At 37.4% G+C, this 20,538-nt stretch overlaps 1 protein-coding gene across 1 annotated transcript in view; it reads right to left on the bottom strand.

The window, feature by feature from the left end:
• Window positions 1–20,528, bottom strand: part of PHF20L1 (PHD finger protein 20 like 1) — a 57,158-nt gene extending 36,630 nt beyond the window's left edge. The window contains exons 1-8 of the mRNA XM_035903430.1: window positions 20,265–20,528; window positions 19,781–19,886; window positions 11,588–11,759; window positions 11,348–11,432; window positions 10,506–10,594; window positions 7,982–8,044; window positions 4,101–4,308; window positions 3,326–3,454 (exon numbers count right to left, since the gene is read on the bottom strand). Coding sequence (XP_035759323.1) covers window positions 3,326–3,454; window positions 4,101–4,308; window positions 7,982–8,044; window positions 10,506–10,594; window positions 11,348–11,432; window positions 11,588–11,759; window positions 19,781–19,863 — 829 coding nt within the window. The 5' untranslated portion in view covers window positions 19,864–19,886; window positions 20,265–20,528. The remainder of the gene's footprint in view (window positions 1–3,325; window positions 3,455–4,100; window positions 4,309–7,981; window positions 8,045–10,505; window positions 10,595–11,347; window positions 11,433–11,587; window positions 11,760–19,780; window positions 19,887–20,264) is intronic.
• Window positions 20,529–20,538: the final 10 nt, after the last annotated feature.

The following is a 20,538-nucleotide window of genomic DNA, read 5'->3' as shown; positions in this document are numbered from 1 at the left end:
CTGGGTTCTTTTTTTCATTTACTCCTTATGTCAGATTAAGTTATGCTTCAGTTTACTGGAAAGTAGTTATGTTTTAAATAAACTCTTTAGAACACCATGTTCATAACAAGAGGTACCAACTAGTTGATTTTACAGCTAAATAGGTTAACCAGAAAGCAGAGACTTACTTAGCCCTATTATATTAATAAAAATGAAATTATCGGTTAAGATTTTAATTCTACATTAGGTTTCATAAAAGATTTAGGTTTCATGGATCTAAATAAACCTTTGAGACTCAAATTATCCTGTTTAAATCAAGTTACAAAATTTGTAATGTTCTTTATATTGACAACCATGCATCTACAATGAAAAGCATAAGATCATTTTCAAAATTGAACGAAGTTGAGTTTTAAATACTAAACCACAAGCTACAGTCTATAAGGCCGCTTTTGCGTTTCTGCAAACAACAGGTTGCCCAGAGAAGCTGTTGATGCCCCATCACTGGCAATGTTCAAGGTCAGGTTGGACAGGGCCTTGAGCAACCTTACCTAGAGGAAGGCATCCCTGATCATGGCAGGGGAGTTGGAGTAGATGATCTTTCAGGTCCCTTTCAACCCAAACCATTCTATGATTTTAATTTCTAGCAAGATACTTAGTGCTCAGAAAGTAAAGCCGTGAAACAAACCTAGACTGTGTCAGACCTGACCTACCCCATTAAGCATCTTTCTAACAAATTGCCATGCCCATAGAGACAAAACAACTCCACAAGCTACTACAGCAGCAGGACTACAGGTTCACCATCCCCTGTCAGTAACAGCTCATAACAAATAACAAGCATGGGGTAGCACAGTGAACCAGAAGTGTTTCGTTCTGCAAGCTTGCTGCAGATCTTATCTGTTCTTTTAGGTATCAACACTGCAGCAGGAAATGTGGAAGCAAGCATTCCAACAGAGGCAAAAGATACTTGGAAGAAGACATAAATATATGCTTAGAGGGAAACATCCTTCACACCTTTGGGAAACGTAATTTCCCCCAGTGGTGGTAGCAGAAGGAAAAGGAGCAAAGGAAGCAACTTTATTTTCTTGAATGGTGAGCAAAGAACACCCTTTGCCCTCATGGCAGGCAAGGAGAAACTTCTGCAACAAATACTGAATGCTGAATTGAAATCCAGAAAAGAGTTCCCTTCAAACAGCCTCCTACAACCACATTATTTGCTCTATTTCCCCAACACAGCCGTAAGACGCTTGGTAAATGAATGTTTTCCTAACAGCCATAATGCTTTATGATTCTTTTGTAGCCGTTCTGATGGGCACACACCAGCGTAATTCCCAACCTTCCCTCAAATCTAAAAGCTCATGCCAGAAACACAAATGACAATTTACAAGTATTTCAAGCATAAGAAATAAGCACATAGCAAGAGGAAGTTTAAGCATCAGCATTTACATTTTCAAAATACTCCATTATACTCAACAATAAAAAAACCTACTACAGTATGAGTTGCAGAAGTGCGTTAATTCGAGAACAGTTACACAAAGTAACTGCCAAGCATGACAAATTTCATCTTGTAATTAAAGGATTAATTCACTTTCATGGAACAGTAACATATTCTCTGCTAGTGGAGTATGCTCTCACAGAGACAGACACACACTGTTTTTAGAGCGATAACAAAGTCAATGGCTGCAACATGGTGTTTTCTGATCGTTCCATTCAGTCTACACCAGCCCATCTGCCTGCTAGTATTCTCACAAAGCTCCTTAGGAACGGAGAATCTATCCGCAAGCACAGAAAAATACCATTTCTAGAGCTAGAGCTTTTTCAGCTGGTTTTGGTATCTTCTGCTACTAACTGCTATTGGAAAGAAATTGAAGGGCTCTGTAAATATGTATCACTAGCATGTATCTTAGACTTCTACTGCTCATGGCAGCAATTAATTTGGGACTTAACTGAGGGTGTATGCAGTATGGGCAAAGGAGAGTATAAATGAGGCTGATAAATCAAACATCTGTTAACTAAGCTTGGTACCAAGTAAGAAGCCTTCCAGGAAAGAAAATCCTGGAGGCAGAAGATGGGTTTTTCTAAAGACCGCTTCCTTCATATCATGATCCATACCAGCCCATTTGATTTATTTTCTCCTTTAGATTGAAGTACTGATTGAGATACTGAAACGGAACCACGCTCCTGAGAAAACTGGCTACACATCCTCAACTGCTGAACTATGAGAGGCTGGATCAGCCAAAACAAGTCTGAAAAAACCCCTCATCATTCAGTTTTAGTAAATCAGGTTATTTTTACCTTATAGAAACAAGTAAGGCTTTTTATATGAATGACTATACCCTATCTACTACAGAAAACAAACAAAAAACCCCTCTTACCTGTAGCATAGGAAAGTTTGTCAGACTTTACACAAAATAATACTGGCTAGAATAAAGAGTGGAATGCATTTCTGTCTTACCATCTGTCCAAGGGCCCCTCTGTTAAGGGGGAGGAATTCACAATTTTTTTCCACCCAGCTTTTGAAATGTACCTGATACTTTCCCAGCACAGGTGCAAACCTATTACCTCATCCTAAATACTGACAGGATCAATGCTGGCAACACAATTTGCTTATTGTGAGGCATGGAGGAGGAGGGATACAAATGGAAATAGTTTTTCCACAGTTAAGCAAATTTCCATTAAATTTTGGAATAAAATGCATTTTTCAACTTTTAAAGATAAGACCAATTATCCATTATTCCACTTCCCATTTTATAAAACATATTCTATAGGTGTATGCTTGTTTTCCATTAATACCTTTGAGTAATAAACATAGGAAATGAATGCCTTAGACACTGAAAACAAACATTTCAGATCTTCATTGCTTCAATTTGTAGCTAGGCTTGTATATTTTTAAGTTATATACTGTATAAACTTTTTTCAGGAACAATTTTACTTTACATCAAACCATTTAGTTTTTCCACAACTAACAAAAGCTTTAATTTACAGTGGTGGTATGTAACTCATGACCCTGTTAAGAACTTGTACAAACCCCAAATTCACCCGATAATGGAGAAAATTGTGCAGCTGGAACTAAAACATACTCAAGAAATTCATCAGTTCAGGATGGTTACCTTCCTAGAAAACTAAAAAGACCAAGTCAAGTCTGAGACCATTCTCCAAGTTTATGAACAAGGTAGATTATATTACCATTTACAGATTCCTTTAAAACTCCAAACTAGTCAATGACTGTAATGAGTATCTGCCTCATGAATGTGCTTTTATCCATCTACTTTAGTAACTTATATGTAAGCATGTATATTTCACTACATTAAAAAAGGAAAAAAGTCAACAACAAAAAAAAGTATTTTACCAGTGATCTTGTTAAGACGAGCTCTCTTTGCCTGAAATGAGTTGCCTAGATTACTTTTCCTCTTGTGTGATAACGTGCTCTCTGCCTGCACAAAGGCCATCTTTGGAACATCCACTACAGGAAATCCTACTTTTAAACAGATGAGAAATCTGATAAACTCACATTTCATAAATATGTAACAACATCCAAAATACTTAAGTATTTCAGAACTGCTATTAGAATATCGCAGTAAAGAAACTTTAAAATTCTATTATAAATGAAAATAACACATTCTGAAGATTTGGCATTACACATTAAAGCATTAGATGAAATTACCTCAAAATTTGTAATCGTTACTCTTCCTTCTGAGAAATGCAGTATTAGAGACTATTGAAATTAACAAATTCTTATCAACCCAGAAATATTTTCAAACATCCCTGAGTATGGATATACCATCTGTATTGGAAATTTTTTCCTTAGAACAGGACAAGGGATTATCTCACAGGTAACAAAAGATGCAGGAATACGAACAAGTCATTAAAAAAAAAAAATCATCATGTTCTGCTCTTGTTGGAGCTAGTCAGAAGTTTTGCACATGGAGTAAATGCTGACCCAAATAGACGCATCTGATAAAAATTGTTTCAGAACTATATGTTACGTATCATAACAGTTATTATAATAGCAAATAAGACATCCTCCTCTAGAAATACTAGTTATTACTTAACAGCAAAATTAACAACAGGAATTCTGCTTCAACATTACAGAAAAACTTATCTTATATATAATTCGTTTTTACCAAATGTGTCACTAGATGTAGGCTCCTCTTCCTTTTTTTGGACTTCTTGCATGATTGTAGAGGTTGAGGTTTCTTCCTTTTTTGAAGGAACTTTTAGCCATTTTCTGTCCTCTTTATCTTTATTGCTGTTTGCGCTGGTTCTAGGTTTACTTCCTGCTTTGTTCTTGGCTGCTGCTGCAGCAGCAGCTTTGACCAAAGCTATCCAATCCTCCAAAAAGGAAAAGGTGGTAAGTAAGTATTAAAAAGTGTCTGAGATTCAAATAGAAAATACTTATAAACCCAGTGAAACTTCATCTAGAAATGTTCAAGAGCAATTGAATTTATTTTTACGGCTACTACTCATAGAGTGGTAAAATGAGTTTCCCAAATTGCCTAAAAAACCTCGAAGTATTATCGGTATGCCACATAGATAAAAAGCAAAAAGAAAAAAACCTTCAAAAAACCACTGTGTGTAGAATTCTGGCTGCACATGTTCCCTGCTACCTATTTTACGTGTCATGGCTTTAGAAACCCAGGAGCTCCCAAACCCAGAACACTGACTTTTTTGTTACCCTTCTGGCTGTGAAATACGCCCACTCCATTGTTGCTCAAATTAAACTATTATTCAAAACTACAATTAACGCAAAGCATGGTCCAGCCAGCTGCATAATTAGGCAGAGTTCTTCCTGAATTAAACTGACAAAGCAGGGACAACTCTTTTCTAATTATATCTGTGTTTCTAGAATGACTACAGATAGCACTCTTCTTGTATTAGATATTACACGTTTCATTCAATAATTTCAACAGAGTGCTCTACAATATGACTGAATTTCACAATCCCATTTAAGGTAATACAAGTGCCATTTTGGATAATGGCTTATTTGACCATACAGAAATATCCAAGGAGTGAACAACAGACCATACAGCCCAAATTAATCTACTTTTTGGCACACAGACAAGTCTAGCCACCCTGTAAGTCAGAGAGAACTAAATACCTCCAAGGCTAAGCCAAGCTCTTTCCTCTAGTTTGGAGCGATCAGACTCCTGCCTTATGTCTCTTGAGTGTCAGGGATCAACCTGATAGCAAAAATTTTAACGATCCTTTTCACTGAAGTATTTTTTCAAATTTTCTGTAGCACCAAGATACAGAAATTTTCCATGGAGAAGTTATATGCGATATAAAAACCAATAGCAACGTCCATCCTCCACCAGTAAGGAATCGAGCATCTGAGAATGCTGAATGATAATTTACTATGTGGCAATTTGGCTGCAAGAGTATTTGCAGATTTGTACTGCCACATATACAATGGTATGATAAAGACTATTTTTGTTTAGTGTCACATGAGTACTTTACAAATAGTACTTTTTGCCCCCCAACTATAGACAGACTATATTTTATTCTGGACTGTTTCCTTGCTGTTACATTATTATGAGAGGTATCTAAAATATCTTGATTTTATAAATCTTGTTCCAATGCAACTTTTTCTCACTCATTACATATTTTAAGTCTTTCAAGTTTCTGTTTGACTGAGGGTTTCTTTGCCTTCTTTGATATATGAGAAAAGCATAACACAAAATACAAATCATTACTTTTCCTTGTATTAGGCTTTTCCGTTTCCATAGCTCAATACTTTTAAATCACTGCTTTACATAGTTTATGCTTCTACTTTGCATCAAGCTATGTACTTCGAAACACCAACAGTTTTGATTAAGGTAAAGTGTTCTGAGTCCAAACTGTCAATGGAAGATGCATACACTCAGTCTACCCAGCAGCAGGGAAGTTTGGAAGCGCTTTGGCAATGCTTACAGAACAGGCAACTACCAAGGCCATTTGGTGACATGCCAGCCACAAAGAGCGTGTCTAACTGCCAGCTGCATAGTCAATCAAAAACACACATACCTCTTTTTTGGCCAGCCAAAACGAGCACACACATTAGCTCCAGTCCATCCAGAGCCTTGCCCATCCAGCAGGACAAAAAAAGGATTGAGCTATTTGTGCTGGTGAGGAGTTAGGAGACCTGAGAGTAGAAGTCTTACACTGTACCCTGGCCAAGGGATGAAGAGGATCAGTAACACAGCTGGAGCTTGGATCTTATGATAAAAGCGGGAAGCAAAGGAAGTGCAGCCTGCATCAAAACAGCTTCTAAACAGCATTTTAATTTTCAGTCAAACTAAGCACCCTGAAATGAGAAGCTTTCAGAAGATATCGAGCTTCAAGGACCACAGTGAACTAAGTATCCTGTTCTAACAGTAGCTGTCGTGGTGCAACATGAAGGGTTTTTTTGTTTGCATTTTATTTCATTGTTTGGATACTTTCCTTAAGACACAGAGCTTACGAAGGGTAGCAGGACACATAACAATGAAGCAAACAAAGGTTAAACATTCAGAAGCCAGAGCAGAGAGACATGAATTATGGTGATAGTTATACTTTTTTCTAGATTAACATGTAAATTTAAACTCAGTAAAGAGAACCTTGAGCAGGGGGGTGGACAAGATTATCTCAAGAGGTCCCTTCCAACCTCAACAATTTCATGATTCTGAATTGGCCAGAAACTCTATGGGTCCATTTTTATTTTGGCTCTGGAGTAAACATATATAGGCACTGAAGTGACACAGGTAATTCCTGCTTTTTAACCTTGAACTCCTGCTCAGCTGCACAGCTCCTGACGTGAGAACTATTTAGCATCTAAGATGCGAAGGTGACTATATTTCTTTTTAAGAACACAGGAACTCCTCCTTCAAAAAGATACATTTGTGCCTTTTTCAGATGTTCTAGAAAATTTTAACAAAAACATGGGACAATAACAGTGGGAGCCTAAAGCACAACAAATTCTGAAATCTGTCTCAGTGTCATTCTAAGTTATCTGCTCTGTCAACCATAATAGCAGGACACTAAATATCACAGATATCACAGAAACTAGTTGCAAATCTTTAATAACACGACTTTTCCCCAGAGTATTCAGTAGACACAAAGCCAAGGGCCTAAATGTGAACACATTAGAAATTAATAAAGTAAAAGCAAAAACCTCTTAAAAGAAGTCTTCCCTAATTGTCCCTCGTGTCCTGACATTGTCCCTCTGTTGGCTGTGGGTTTGTAACTCTGCACCAGTTAACTCTGCACCATCCAGCCTGATTTCCTGCTTCCCACAGTACAGCACACTAGTGAGTTTCTCATTTACATAACTTAAAAAAAAAAAAAAAGGTGTATTTCCTTCTTTTTCATTCTTACTAAAATTCAACTTTCAAGTCAGCTAAGAAAAGTGACAGGAGAGAAGTAATGGGACACTGTAGTTAGAAGACAAAACATTACTTGATCACGACTGAGGAAAACTGTCGTTGTGCTAATTAGATTCACTAAATCAAAGCACAGGAAATTGCACGATCAAGAAATACATTAGTAGAAATTACCCAACAGCTTTTACACATCAACTGGCTAAAACACTTGTATTTTAAAATATTCCTTTGCCTAACCTTAAACCTGGAACAGTGGGAAGGCAAAACCAGTATCATTTCTAAAATGCGCCAATAGCAGAATTCACACACACGTCGTTTTCCCTCCACCTGCCTACAACCACCACCTTTTTGCTTCTCTACAGTACTGAAGTTCAGCTGGTTTTCCTCTCCTAATACATCACAACTCCCAACTCCCACACATTCATACATACACATACATAAAAGATCATCAATCTATTGACTGGCTGATTCCACATCAAGCCTGGATTCCTTACCCCTCACCTTTCAAGTCTAAACAGTCTGCCCCACCTACATCTTGGCTCACATTGTCTCCTCTCACATCTTCTTTTTTCCTCTGTCCCAATCGCAAATCCATGCTTTTTCCTCAGCTTCCTCTTCCTGTGTGCCAAGTCCCCTCCCTCTCCTTCAAAACCCTCCTCAAAACTCACTTCTTTTGGTTCGATTTCCGTCACTAATCTCAGCTCCGGCGCTATCTGCTCCCTCTCGCGCGCCTAATTATATCGAAGATAAAACAAAAAACATGAAACAGAAAAAGTAAGTTATCCAAATACTTCATATGTGCTCTCACAAGGGCAGTCTCAATATCCCCATCTTTTTTTATTTTCTCTCTGTACTACGTTAGCCACATTTCTGTGTGATTTCAATTAATTTGCGCTTATCTGCAGAGCAACCTAAGCTATAGTCTCATTGCATTGAACCACAGAAATGTTTTCCACTCTTTAAAGATTTTGCCTTTCCACCCTCACAGCTGAGTCTTATTAAAACACACTTCTGCTGCAACTCAGAAATAGTTTGTTACAGTGTTACAATCTCTTCCTTTAAGACACGCTAAGCTTAAATCAAAGAATTAACTAGGCTATATCCCTCTTTCTCCATGTAATTCAAATTCTGCATGCTTAGCACACACCTTCCAAACAGGTCTTGCATTTGCTAATGCACTAGAACTTGGAAGTATCTTGAGCTTACACTCCTCTCCTGAAATGTACTTTTTTTCTTTGGAAAAAGACAAAAAACAAGACATAGGTTTAAATTAAGCATGAAGTGTTGGATCTGCCAACTCCACTATTATTCAAATCAACTCTTGGCATTTTTTAAGCTCTACATAATTTTTAGTAAACATCTTCTTATAAAATAAATAATACAAAAAAGGCAAAAAGATCCATTTGACTTCCAAGCTTGGACAAAGCTCAGTTTCAGTAACTGATTTTCAAACCAAGTCTTAGATAACATTTTTTATTCTTAAGTGCCACAAAAATATTATAAAAACCAAACATTTTACCACAGCATAATGATATAGGAGATGCTGCAGAAAAGATTTTTGCCTTTGAAAGCTACATAACTTTATGCCCATCTCTAATTTTGCAAAACGAAATGCTAAGACTAGTACTGATTAGCATTATAGAAAGCATAATTGATGTTGTTCTTGCTGCAAGACAACTTAAAAATTCTAAATCCATCTCAGAAAGTGTAAATTTGGCCACCTTATTCTTTCTCAAGGCTTCACTGAAGCCACCTACGTTCTACCCCTGAGCTGCATGTGAGTGTCACCATAACTCTCGACTACTGAGAAAAATGAGAAATAATGGATGAGCTGGACTGCCACCAAGCATGCCTGGACATCGAAATGGTTGCTATTTTTTTTTAAAGCTGAACGTGCCTGTGGCCTAAGAATAGTAACTCAAGATTAGACACAACATAGCTTCCTAGAAAAAGCACAGGACAGAGTAAGAGATGACTTCACATTGCCACAGCTCGTCTACTTCAGTTCAGTCACAACCCAGGTTTTTCTTTTTATGAAGGAAAATGAAATATTCTAGCTTCCTAACTTACTGTCACACTGCAAGTATTGTTTGAAATATTAAATACTGGTTCAACAGAGCTATGCAGTAAGACTGCAGCAAGAAGCCAGTGTTAGCATGACTATGGATTTCAGTTTAATCTCTTTAAGGAAACAGCATAGTGTTGCCTGCACAAAGTTCCAATGTTCTTTGCATAGACGATCAACCCTATTTTACAGATACCTGTAACTTGGAGGCCAGGGTATAGAAATGTTTTCAAGCCAATTCACTTATCCATCTGCCCTTGTCACAATAGGGATGGTTACAACAGTAACTATGAAATACCTGAATTTTGTTTGTCAAGTTATGAGTATTCTGAAGAAAATTGGGGGCAAATAAGAACAGTTTTTTCATATTTCTTTCCTTCGAGTCTCAAATAGTTTCAGTGGAGTAATTTCTCATTAACTATGATAATACAGTTACCATGCAAACTAAATGCAATGGCATTTCCACTGAAAGCATGTCACAGTTTTCAATGTTGTTTTTCTTTGAAAAGTAAAGGTATGCCCATTGGCTAAATCATGTCCTCTACTTTGCAGCCTCCCTCAGCTTCCACTCAGCATCTCTTCTTTAACAGCAACTGGGTATTATCAGAGATAAAGAAATGTTTATCTGTCTCAATCCCCAAAAGTTCTGATACAGGGGAGAAAAACCCCACAGAACAGTCATGTTAATAAGAACACGTGGGCAAAAATCTACCACAGTAGCAAACAAAATAGATGGGATGGGGAAGGAAGGAATAAATAAATAAATAATCAATCAGCAGAACAGACTACTGACAAACTAAAGCTTTTTTCTGAAAGGAGACCAGAGGAAAAAAGTCTCTGGATGCCCCTGCTTTTATAAACTCTGCAAGACAAACCTTTGGGAACAGATTAGTTGGCAATGGAGTGTAGGGCAGCTAGACATTTCAGATAGATGCAAGACTACTTGAGCAGCACATTCTGGGGCATCATCCATAAAAGTGGTGAAGCAAGGCAATGCAGGACCTAGAATAAAGACTGTAATCTAAAACTAGTTGTGCTAAATGACATTCTTACTATCTCATGATATTAAAAAAAAAATAAAAAAATCTACATAAAACCTAACAAAGAGATACCTAAAGTACTCTTACCTGCCCTTTTGCATCCTCTGGCATAGATTTGATATGCATCCTCTTAAGACATCGAATAACACCATCATAGAACTGTACAGTGAATGTTCCTAGAAGAGGATTGATGTAATCACTATGAGTAGTTAAGAAACAAACACACCTTGTTACTATGAAAGCTTTGGCAAAATGTTTTAGAGGCTATTTGAACAAAGTAACCAGGCGTTACCTACAGTCAGGATTGAGAATATTAAGAAAAATAAGTTACAGTCTCAAGGAAACCCTGCTTTTATATTGTTGCTCTTTGACCACTTGGACAATTTCAAGCATGTTTAAGCAACTGTGTCGGTTTTGCTCATAATTCATTGAAAAGAGTTAAGTAATATTTAAGTTGCCACAATAGGGAAACAATTCAAATCACAATCAAATCCTCATTTGCTTTAAACTACAGTGAAAACTTCAACTTCTTGTGTTCATTAGAAATACAACCCCACTGCGAAGTAACTTGTTCATTTCCCCATTTCCATTGTTTTTCTTCAATAAACAGAACTTTAAAGAGACAGACCTATCATTCCTAAAGCAATTACAGAATGTAAATGTATCATTAGCCCTAATCAACAATAGTACAAAATATTCATAACGCCGTGCACAGGATATTCTTCTCATCACTGAGGAAACATTAAGCATTTTGCCTCCCAGGAGAAATTCCAATTGTCCAATTTCACATAGATAAAAGATGAACATTTTCACTTAATATTGAGGCAGTGAGGAAAACTTCATACACGTGTCAATTTTTTAAGCAGACTACAGCTAGAGCATAGCATATGCAAACAGTCCTTACCAATGGACCATACATGAATACATACCCTCCTTATTAATTGCTTCAATCTTTGCAGGGTAATATCGACAGTCTGTCCAACGAGCTAAGACTTCTTCTCCAGGTTTAAAATCCTATTTTATACAAATTTAGCCATTAATATTTTAATAATTTAGATTTTTTTTCCTAAAAAGAATTAAACATTATGTTCTAGGGAGATTTAATGTAGGAAAACAAGTAGGACAGTTTATAAAAAATGACTCAAAGACAAAATAAACGTGCCACTTACAACAAATTCTTCATCATCTTTCAGCCCTTCTTTCCTTAATGCTGGTCGCTCCAAGGGTCGCAACCTATTGCTGTCCCAGTAAATCCATTCATCATAGCGATGACTCCAACGTTCAAAATGGACCAACATCTTCCCCTCTTCATAATCTATCTTCTCAATACGAGATGGATACCTTGAATGATAAATGTAGGCTGATAAATCCCAAAGCTTTTTCCAGGGTTTTTATTTTTTTGCATACAACTGTGCTTACGTCATCATTCAGAAAGTTATACTAACACCTTGCACTGAGAAATCTCCAAGTCTGAAAAAGATGAAGTACTAAATTGATAGTAAGATAACGTTTAGTTTAAGAGTTCTCTATACACATCAGTGATACATCACCAGCTTCATCCTAGTCAGATGATTATACGCAAATTTAAACCTCAAACGTCCCAGACTACCTAAACTTGGCATTAGACATCTGAGCTTATCGGTTTTAAAACCTCTCTTTGTTTAAAGCAAAGACCTGTAAGAGTTGTTGTTTTATCAGGGATAGGATATAAAATAGTTTTAGGAGTACATTCATTACTTTTATAATATTAAATGTTTCATCAAACTATACCATTGATTCCAGGCAAATCCAAGCAACTAAACAAAGCCAGAAGCCAAAAGAACTTAATCTAAGCTGTTTACTAATTTGTAGATTGGCTTCCATGATTTCACTGCCATTAAATTTGACTCATAGTAAGTATTTTTTAGCAGTCATCTCTCTGGAACTCCACATACACTAGAGTAAGTATGTCAGTTTTAATTAACACATGGATTTTTCTCTCAAACATTCTACATGCTCAGTAGAACTAACCAGGACTGAACTGCAACCAGACCAAATCTTAGGCATCTAATTTTGGGTGTGGCATAGATGCAGTTTAGGAACCATAAAGTTTGAGATTACATTTGCAGGGAAAAATGGCAAATTTCTCTAACTTCAGCAATCAGTATTCAGTCTTACTATTTCTGTTTCACTGAAGTGATGTATGTAGGGGAGCAAGGCACAAACTGGTTTTGTCACACTACCTACTCCACCAAAATTATTAGATCCCATTATTTCCACTGTATGAAATGCAGAAAAAAAATTGGAATGAAAACACTGACGGTGCTGATAAAAAGAGTCTTTATCACCATGGTCTGACTAACATGTAAGTTCTCAGGAAGTACAGGCTTTCCTTCTTTCTTAGCGACTAGAACAGGGCATTAAACCAAAAGGTGTCAATCTCAATTTGCTCCTTCATTTCTCTAGTCCTGCTTCTTCAGCTGCAGTGATGCATACAGCTTCCCAAGATCTAAATATCTCAGGAGCTGCTGAATGAGAATAACTCTCTCTGATTTTCTAGGTTACTAGTGCAACTGCTTCAGCCACATTTCACCCTCACCTCTGAATACACAGATAGTCCACCTTCCCATTGCATTGGTCTCACACATACATTTCAGAAATGCAAAATATTTTCAGACATTCTTTATGTTCTCAGCTTTTTCTCACTGAACTTTAAAAAAAACCATTGTCTTAGTCTCAAACTGGAGGCTCTCAATTGCCACTCTACTAACAAAATTATTTTCAACACAGAAGAACTCCTGCGGACTTGTTTCAGAGAAGCAACAAGATCAACCTCCTTTCACCTCTCAAGCAGATGGACAACAACCACCTAACAAGAACAGCGAAACTGATGATATATTGTATCAAAACAGACAGTAAAAACTCATAGGTCAAAACCTGAATCCCATTGCCAGCATTCTGGGTTAACTTTGAAGAAAGCTTCAAGAAAACAAAGTCAGCCAAGAGATAATTTTTCCTAAGCCCTGCCTCTGACAATGCTTTCTTCTTAACTCTACATGTTGCTACGTTTAGGAATTATATTGTAAGATTTCTTACTAGTTTTTTCATCTTCCTGAGTGTTCCAATTTCAGACTTCTTGTAACTAGACACCAAGCGTCAGAACAAGCCAGAAGAGTAGCAAAGCAGAGGAAAAAGTGAAGTTACTATTACTACAGTAGATCCATGAGTAACAATATTACCTCAAAGAGCTCCAAATAGAAGTAAAGGATGACACAGAGAACATTTAACAGAGGGAAGAACAAAAAATACCAGAAAAGCAAGACGACAGGAAGTGCACTTTGTAGCAATCAAAAATGAGAGTCTGTGCACAAGCACTGAAGCTGCAATAAGTGAAGTGGAAGGCAGGAACGATGGTGCTCTTTCTCACTACAGTTGGAAATTTCAGGTTTATCGCATGCCAGCCAGGTAGTGATGCAAAACCACAGTTATTTTACAAAATTCAGGGACCATCAGCCAAAATACAGAATACTCCTTTTCCTGCGCATCTACAATGCCAATATTCCGTTCCCATCAGGGCGCTACCCTATAGCCAGTTCCCTTGCTACATTTTTCTTGTTGTTACGGCTGGTAGCTTTCACTGGTCATCATCAGCAAAGTCACCATTCCAAGCACTGCACGTGGAAAACAACAGAAGGTATAAACTAGCAAAATACAGTACGCTGTCCTGGAAAGAGAAAACTGAGTAAGAGGGGGAAGTAAAATACCAAGTATAGTTTAGGGACAAATATATAAAGGTGAAGATAGTTTTACGGAAAATTCAGCAAGCCAATAATCAAGACGTTAACATATATGGGGAAAAACAAAAAAGCAAAGCTAGCATCAGTTAATATTAAGTCTCATTAGGGATCACACAACAGAAGAAATGCAGCACCAGGTGTTGATGGTTAATTTCTTTTTGTTAAATACAATTTCTGCTACCAAAGCCTTTTTAAAATTCCATTATCAGCTATGAATCAAAGTCCATGATACCGGTTTTGCACAGTTAAACCTTATAATAATCATCATATAATTACATAACGGCTTTATTCCAATAGTTTATGTACCTTCAATGTATATCAAGACAGTGGTTGCAAGATGAATAAAGCCAAAACTTGCATTCAACTCCAATCCTCGGAGATGGAAGATTTAGCAAATCTCTAAACCACCCAAGCTATATACGATTGGTTATTAGGCAACCCAGAAATAACTTTGTATGGATTTAGCAACAAGATATTACCCTCAATATCCACTAAATTTAGCCACACAACGTGCCACAAATATGTATAAACAGTAATATTTCACAATACCGGTCCCACAGTGGAAAAGAGCAGGACAGAAGTATTGCAGAATTTACTATTGCAAATTTTACGCTGCACAGAAACTTTTTTTGGTGTTACAGTTTTTGTGTTTTTACTGAAAATAATCCATTTCGTAAATTGCAGAATTATACAAATATTTCAAAGGCAAGTATGCATTTCCTGCTAATAAAAGATAAAACGGCAACATAAAATTTTTAATCCACCTTTTTGAAGAATTCTAGTAACAATGCACACAGGAAAGCTTTTACTATGGCTAAGAGCAATGGCCATATTTATTCTGTTAAAAAAAAGATTAACATGAAGACAGTTACATCTCAGGCTCATCTACATGAGAAATCTTATGTAGTTCCTTCAGCTGCAAAGCTATATGTAGGCACTATGAAGAAGTACTAATGGGAATACAGACATCACTCTTTGCAGTACCAAAGCGTAACTTAATGTCTAAGGCCCAACAACCTTCCAGCCGGGTTAATTCTCTCCATTCGCCCCCAGCAAGTATTCCACGCCAAGGGATCAGAATGAATTTGGTATACAAACAGATTTGCCAACATTTGTTCAGCACAAACCAGAAAAATACACTCTAAAAAACTGACAAAATAGTTTTTACTTTTCAAAGGGAAAAAAAACCAAAAAAAAAACCCAAACCACCACACTCCAGATCAACAATGAAAGTGTTCTTTTTGTGGGAAGAAACAATAACCTGCAAGTTTTGGGTGTGTCTTTCTAATAGCAGTCTGGAAACAGTATTTAATAATCCCAAATAAAGTCTCATCCAAATTTCAGGTTTTTTTGGTTTTGTTTTTTAAAGAGAGAACAGGAAAACTATTGTTAGCTGACGGTATCTGCCCGGTTTACATACTGCGTGGTCTCCATTCTCAGGTTTCAGTGATTCCAGCCCGTAAGAATTATGCAAAGCTGCAAAAGTTAACATGTCTTACAAAATTTACACTAAGAAGCACTGGTCAGACAACAATAATGCTCCAATGTTCATATAGGAAAAACTGATGGGAAACTCCCAGTTTTCATTTCTTGACAGTGTTAAAAAAATACACATACTAGTGGCCACATGGACAGTATTTTTCATTTTTAAATCGTCGTCTTCCTTTTGACCTTTCAAGTGGCAAGTGGTGAATTGCCCTGTGAGATGAGGCAACTGTTATTTCAAACTGTAAAAATGAATGCAAAAACATCAGTAAAGTTGCCAAAGTTTGCACCTACAAAGACACATACTTCCTGCCTTTACAATAATGGTATAAAAAGTCTTTCCTTCTACCTCATAGAGGATACAGAACCAAATACCCTCCATCCTGACTTCTCCACAAATAGTCTTCTGGCACCTGCAAACACCTACTTCTAACTCCCCATCTTTCATTATATATATTGTATTATACCAATATAAAGCAGAATCTTCACAGTCCTTTCCATTACCTGGAAGTCTAGTAACACAGTCAACTGAAATCCAAAGGAAGGACTGTACAAAGTAAGAACTCCCAAAGTCTTACAGGGAAAAAGCTTCCTCCACCGGGGGCAGAGAGGGAAACCCACACAACCAAAAACCCACATCTATCCAGATAACCAAATATACCAAGTAAAAGTGCTCTTGTTCTGATAACTAACCTATTGTAGTGAACTGTTTCCATTCTAGAAATGCAACAAGGGCCATGTACCTGTACTTCCTTCATTACTTAACTTACACTTTAGATCAAGCAGACTAATAAAGACTATGGTCTCAGAAAAGAACAGGGTTGGTTTTTTTCAAAGCAGTATCCGGCACTTACGGGACAACCAGTGGAGAGCTAGAGCCACAAAAGACACAAGAAAACAGGAAAAAAAAGGAAGACATGCATCTTTAAATACATCAGCTTTGCAGAGACTGTCCCCTACTTGCAGGAGCTAACAGCTTAAGAACCAGCCTTACACACAGGCACACACTTGCAGATATGTGCAGTTTTACTGCTGTTCGATTTGTTTTGTCAGCAAGAGGCACGGAGGGGGTGTGGACACATGTTATTTTTTGCATGAGATCATAGGATAATTCAAGTTGGAAGTGACCTAAGAAAGCCTCTAGTCCAACCTCCCACTCAAAGCAGGTCAACTATGGGATCAGACCAGGTTTTCCAAAGTTTTATCCAGCCCAGTCTTGAAACCCTCCAATGTCAGGGACTCCACAAACTCTTTGGGCAAATTGATCCACTACTTGACTGTCCCATGGGGAAGAAGATTCTCCCTATACCTAGCCTGAATCCTTCTTGTTTCAACTTGTGCCTGTTGTCTCTTGTCCTCCAACCACACACTTCCTGTGGAGAGCTTGGATAACTCTTCTTGATGACATCCCTGTAGGTATCAGGGGGCTGCTAGCGGGTCTCCCAAGGTCTTCTCCAAGCTAAACATGCCTGGTTTCCTCACCCCCTCTTCACAAGTTGTACACTCCTGGCCCCGATCATCTTCTATATATTTAATAATTTTCTATTATAAGTCAATCCCATCTCATTTACTACCTACCAACAGATGAGATTTTGATTAGAGCTGCATTTCATAGTTTGCTTTAGTGAATTTACATTTAATGAGTGGTACAAATTCATCATGTAAGATGACTTCCCCTGCAACAGCATACTGTTTTTCACTTGATAAAGAAGCAATTGCAGTTACCGCCACAATAAAGCAAAAATAAACACATTCATTGACAGCCTTTCTTTGCCAATTAGTTTGACTAGGCTTCCTTCTATTCAGTAATCATGCATGCCCAATGATACCAGTGACTCAAACACTGTCTGCAAAAACTTCCTCATTTAGAAGTACGGGGGTTTTAAGCAAGAAAGAGTCAAGGTACACAATACAGCCTCCAAAGTTTACAGAATTGAAACAGAACACCAGATTCCGTGAGATGAATTTCAGCAACTGCTACACAGGTGCAAATTTAAGAACTGCAGAAGTGCCTCGGAAGGCAAAACCATACTTCACTATATTTTTTCACATCCTCTAGAAGCCTTTCTTGATTAACATTTTAACTGGTCATGAACACTGGATCGTTAAATGACAGCTGGCTTTTGGAGAAATGGAGAAAAAAAAAATTAAAACCCTTTCAAAGGCTATTTTTCAGCAAGCGTTCTCAATTGGTCACTTGTAGAAAGACTGACCTAAGCAATACAACTGCTTTTCAATTTTGGTTTTGTTAAAAAATATTAACAGATTTCATGTAAGTTCAGCAACTTTATTTTCTCTGAAGTATGTGTTTCTGCATGCAGTTGAGGGGAATGCATACAGCTTATATAGAGAAAGAATTTTAAAAATATCCACCACCCCCTCATGCAACAGAAAGCTGAGAAAAAAAAAAAAAATCACATGGACTATTATTCCAGCCCGTGTCCTCCTAATAGTAATAGGCTTTCTCTAACAAGCTCTTTGGTTATGTACATGAATATTATTTCATTTGAAAGAGAGTCCTGTTTTCAGTGTGGCTGCAACTGCAAAATTTTAATATTAACTTTCTGCTCCTGTATATGGCCCCACAAAAGTTTACGTGCATATAAACTTGACCTGTTCTACCTGGTGGTCCAGAGGATGAATCGGTCCCTAGAAAGTTCAGGATAAATTCTATTTTGTCTGAAAATAACAAGCAACTCAGCTGCAGAACTTGCGACAGGGCCCACGCCTGACAAAGCCAAACCTAGACGAGTACTCCAGAACTGACATGGACCCGTCCCTGTGAAAAGGCCAGGCAGATCTGGTACAAACCATACACTGGATATTCAGTGATCTTTTTTTGACACAATTAAGCTGAAGCTATTTTTACATATTAACTTTTGTTACCTAGTTACATTAACCAATTTATCTCTAGTTTTAGAAGACGCGATAAAAAGTTCTATTAAAATTATTTTATATTTATAGCACTATTCAGACAGTTTCAGGATCTTGGCATTCAGCTACAGAATCAGTATGTTGAAAACCCACTCTACAGCAACAGATAAGAACAAGGGCTGTTCTGTAAACCATATTTTCCTTTAGAGACTGTTTAGTAAACCACTTTTGCTGTAATTAAAATCAAAGCCCTACAGATCAAAAAGTTTCACCCAACTTCTTATACAGAGCATGTAACTGCTGAGGTAAATGTAAATAATACACAGACTTCTCTATTGTATAACTTGGAGTTTGCAGGATCAGATATTTACATGAGCATGCTTAGCTCTCCAGGAATGCAGCAGAAAAGCAGGTACAGGCCTCTGCATTTCCTAACCTTACCTAATCAGAGAGCAGCTAAGAAAAAACTTCTGGGTGGAAGCACCAACGTGCTGTGTCATTTACTTTAACATAAGCAGGGATGTTTCAAATCGAAATTGTATGACCAGCACACATCATGAAATTAGCCCACCTGCATTAATAAAATTAATAATTTATTTCAAAAGAACAACTCCTTTCACAACACACACGCTGCGTAGTGCTGTCCTTGTGCCCACCGATTTCCATTTTATAGTCTTGACTTACTCAAGATACGACTGGGTGGTGCAGAGCCGCAGTTTTAAGCACTTCATTCCTCCAACCGTTTGATAAAAATACAATCATACTTACCTATTCCATGAACTAAGGATGTTTTCTTTTTTTTAAATCAGTTTTGTGAACCTATGAAGTATAATAACTGAGTACAAAACAAATTCACGTGCATGCCTTCAAACTAAACCAAAAGAAGTCTTTAGTCACGGAAGTTTGCCACATTAACACACTGATCATCTTGCACGTGACGCTGCATTCCATGCTACTCTGGAAACGCTCTTTGCATACTATGGCTGCACAGGCAACTCAAAGTAAACGAGCAAAAACCTGCAAAGCAGCTTAGAGTTTGATTTCTGAACAGGGGATATTTTCCTAAACGCTAACCATTTTAACAAACTTACTATGTGGAAATTCATAAAGTTCGTATGTGAAACAGTCAATTAATAGGTGCACTAAGTTTTATAATTAGACATCAAAACATGTAATACACACAAAATAATGTTGCTCTTAGCAAATACTGCACAACGTCTTCCATACCATTTTTGTAAATAGTCCAGTGCCTCCAAACGAGCACCAATCTCAAATGTGATTCCAGGACGATTTGGAGGCTTTTTGCTCATCTTGATATTTTCTTTTTCACTACCTTTGGAGGGGAAAAAAAAAAAGTCATATTAAAACACATAATGTTGCCTAAACACGTCACTGACAGCAAATATATTCCAGAGAGTGGAAAAAGATGTGAAATTTCTATCCTGACTTTCCATTAACTGTTTAGTTTTCAAAAGTACAGTGAAGGGGCAGAGAAGGCATTAAAAGAATTCATGTATTTTTATTCAGATTTCTTCCCCTCCCAAAAAAAGTCATCAACCTTAAGTCAAAAAACCAAAAACCCCCTAGCACTCATGTCTGAAACTGCACTACGCTAATTCCTCGACATCCCTTTAGAGCATAATTTTAAGAGTTATGTAGAGGCAACTTGTGTTCTCTGCTGTGGAAAAGATCAAAACCAAGAAAAACGTACCTTACCAAGAAGAGAAAAATCAAAAAATAAACATGGCCTAAAGGACAAGCAAGATGAAATTAGCAAAGCAAAAATAAACAAACAAAAAAGCCATCTTCAGCCTTTCTAGGCACTCTCGAGTCTCAGTCACAGCACCAAGCAAGTTTCCTTCACCAGTGTCTTCCGATGCTTTTTTGGTAATCCAGTCACTACTGAAAAATCACTTCTCTGCCCGACTACTTTCGCGACAATCGTGACTTCCCGACCTACTGCCACCTTTGTCCCCCCGCAGCAG

This window comes from Egretta garzetta, unplaced genomic scaffold, assembly GCF_000687185.1.
Source record: "Egretta garzetta isolate BGI_Z169 unplaced genomic scaffold, ASM68718v1 scaffold50, whole genome shotgun sequence".
In the NCBI taxonomy this organism is placed as follows: domain Eukaryota; kingdom Metazoa; phylum Chordata; class Aves; order Pelecaniformes; family Ardeidae; genus Egretta; species Egretta garzetta.
The sequence above is the reverse complement of the archived record's forward strand: the minus strand, read 5'-3'. Positions and strand labels throughout refer to the sequence as shown.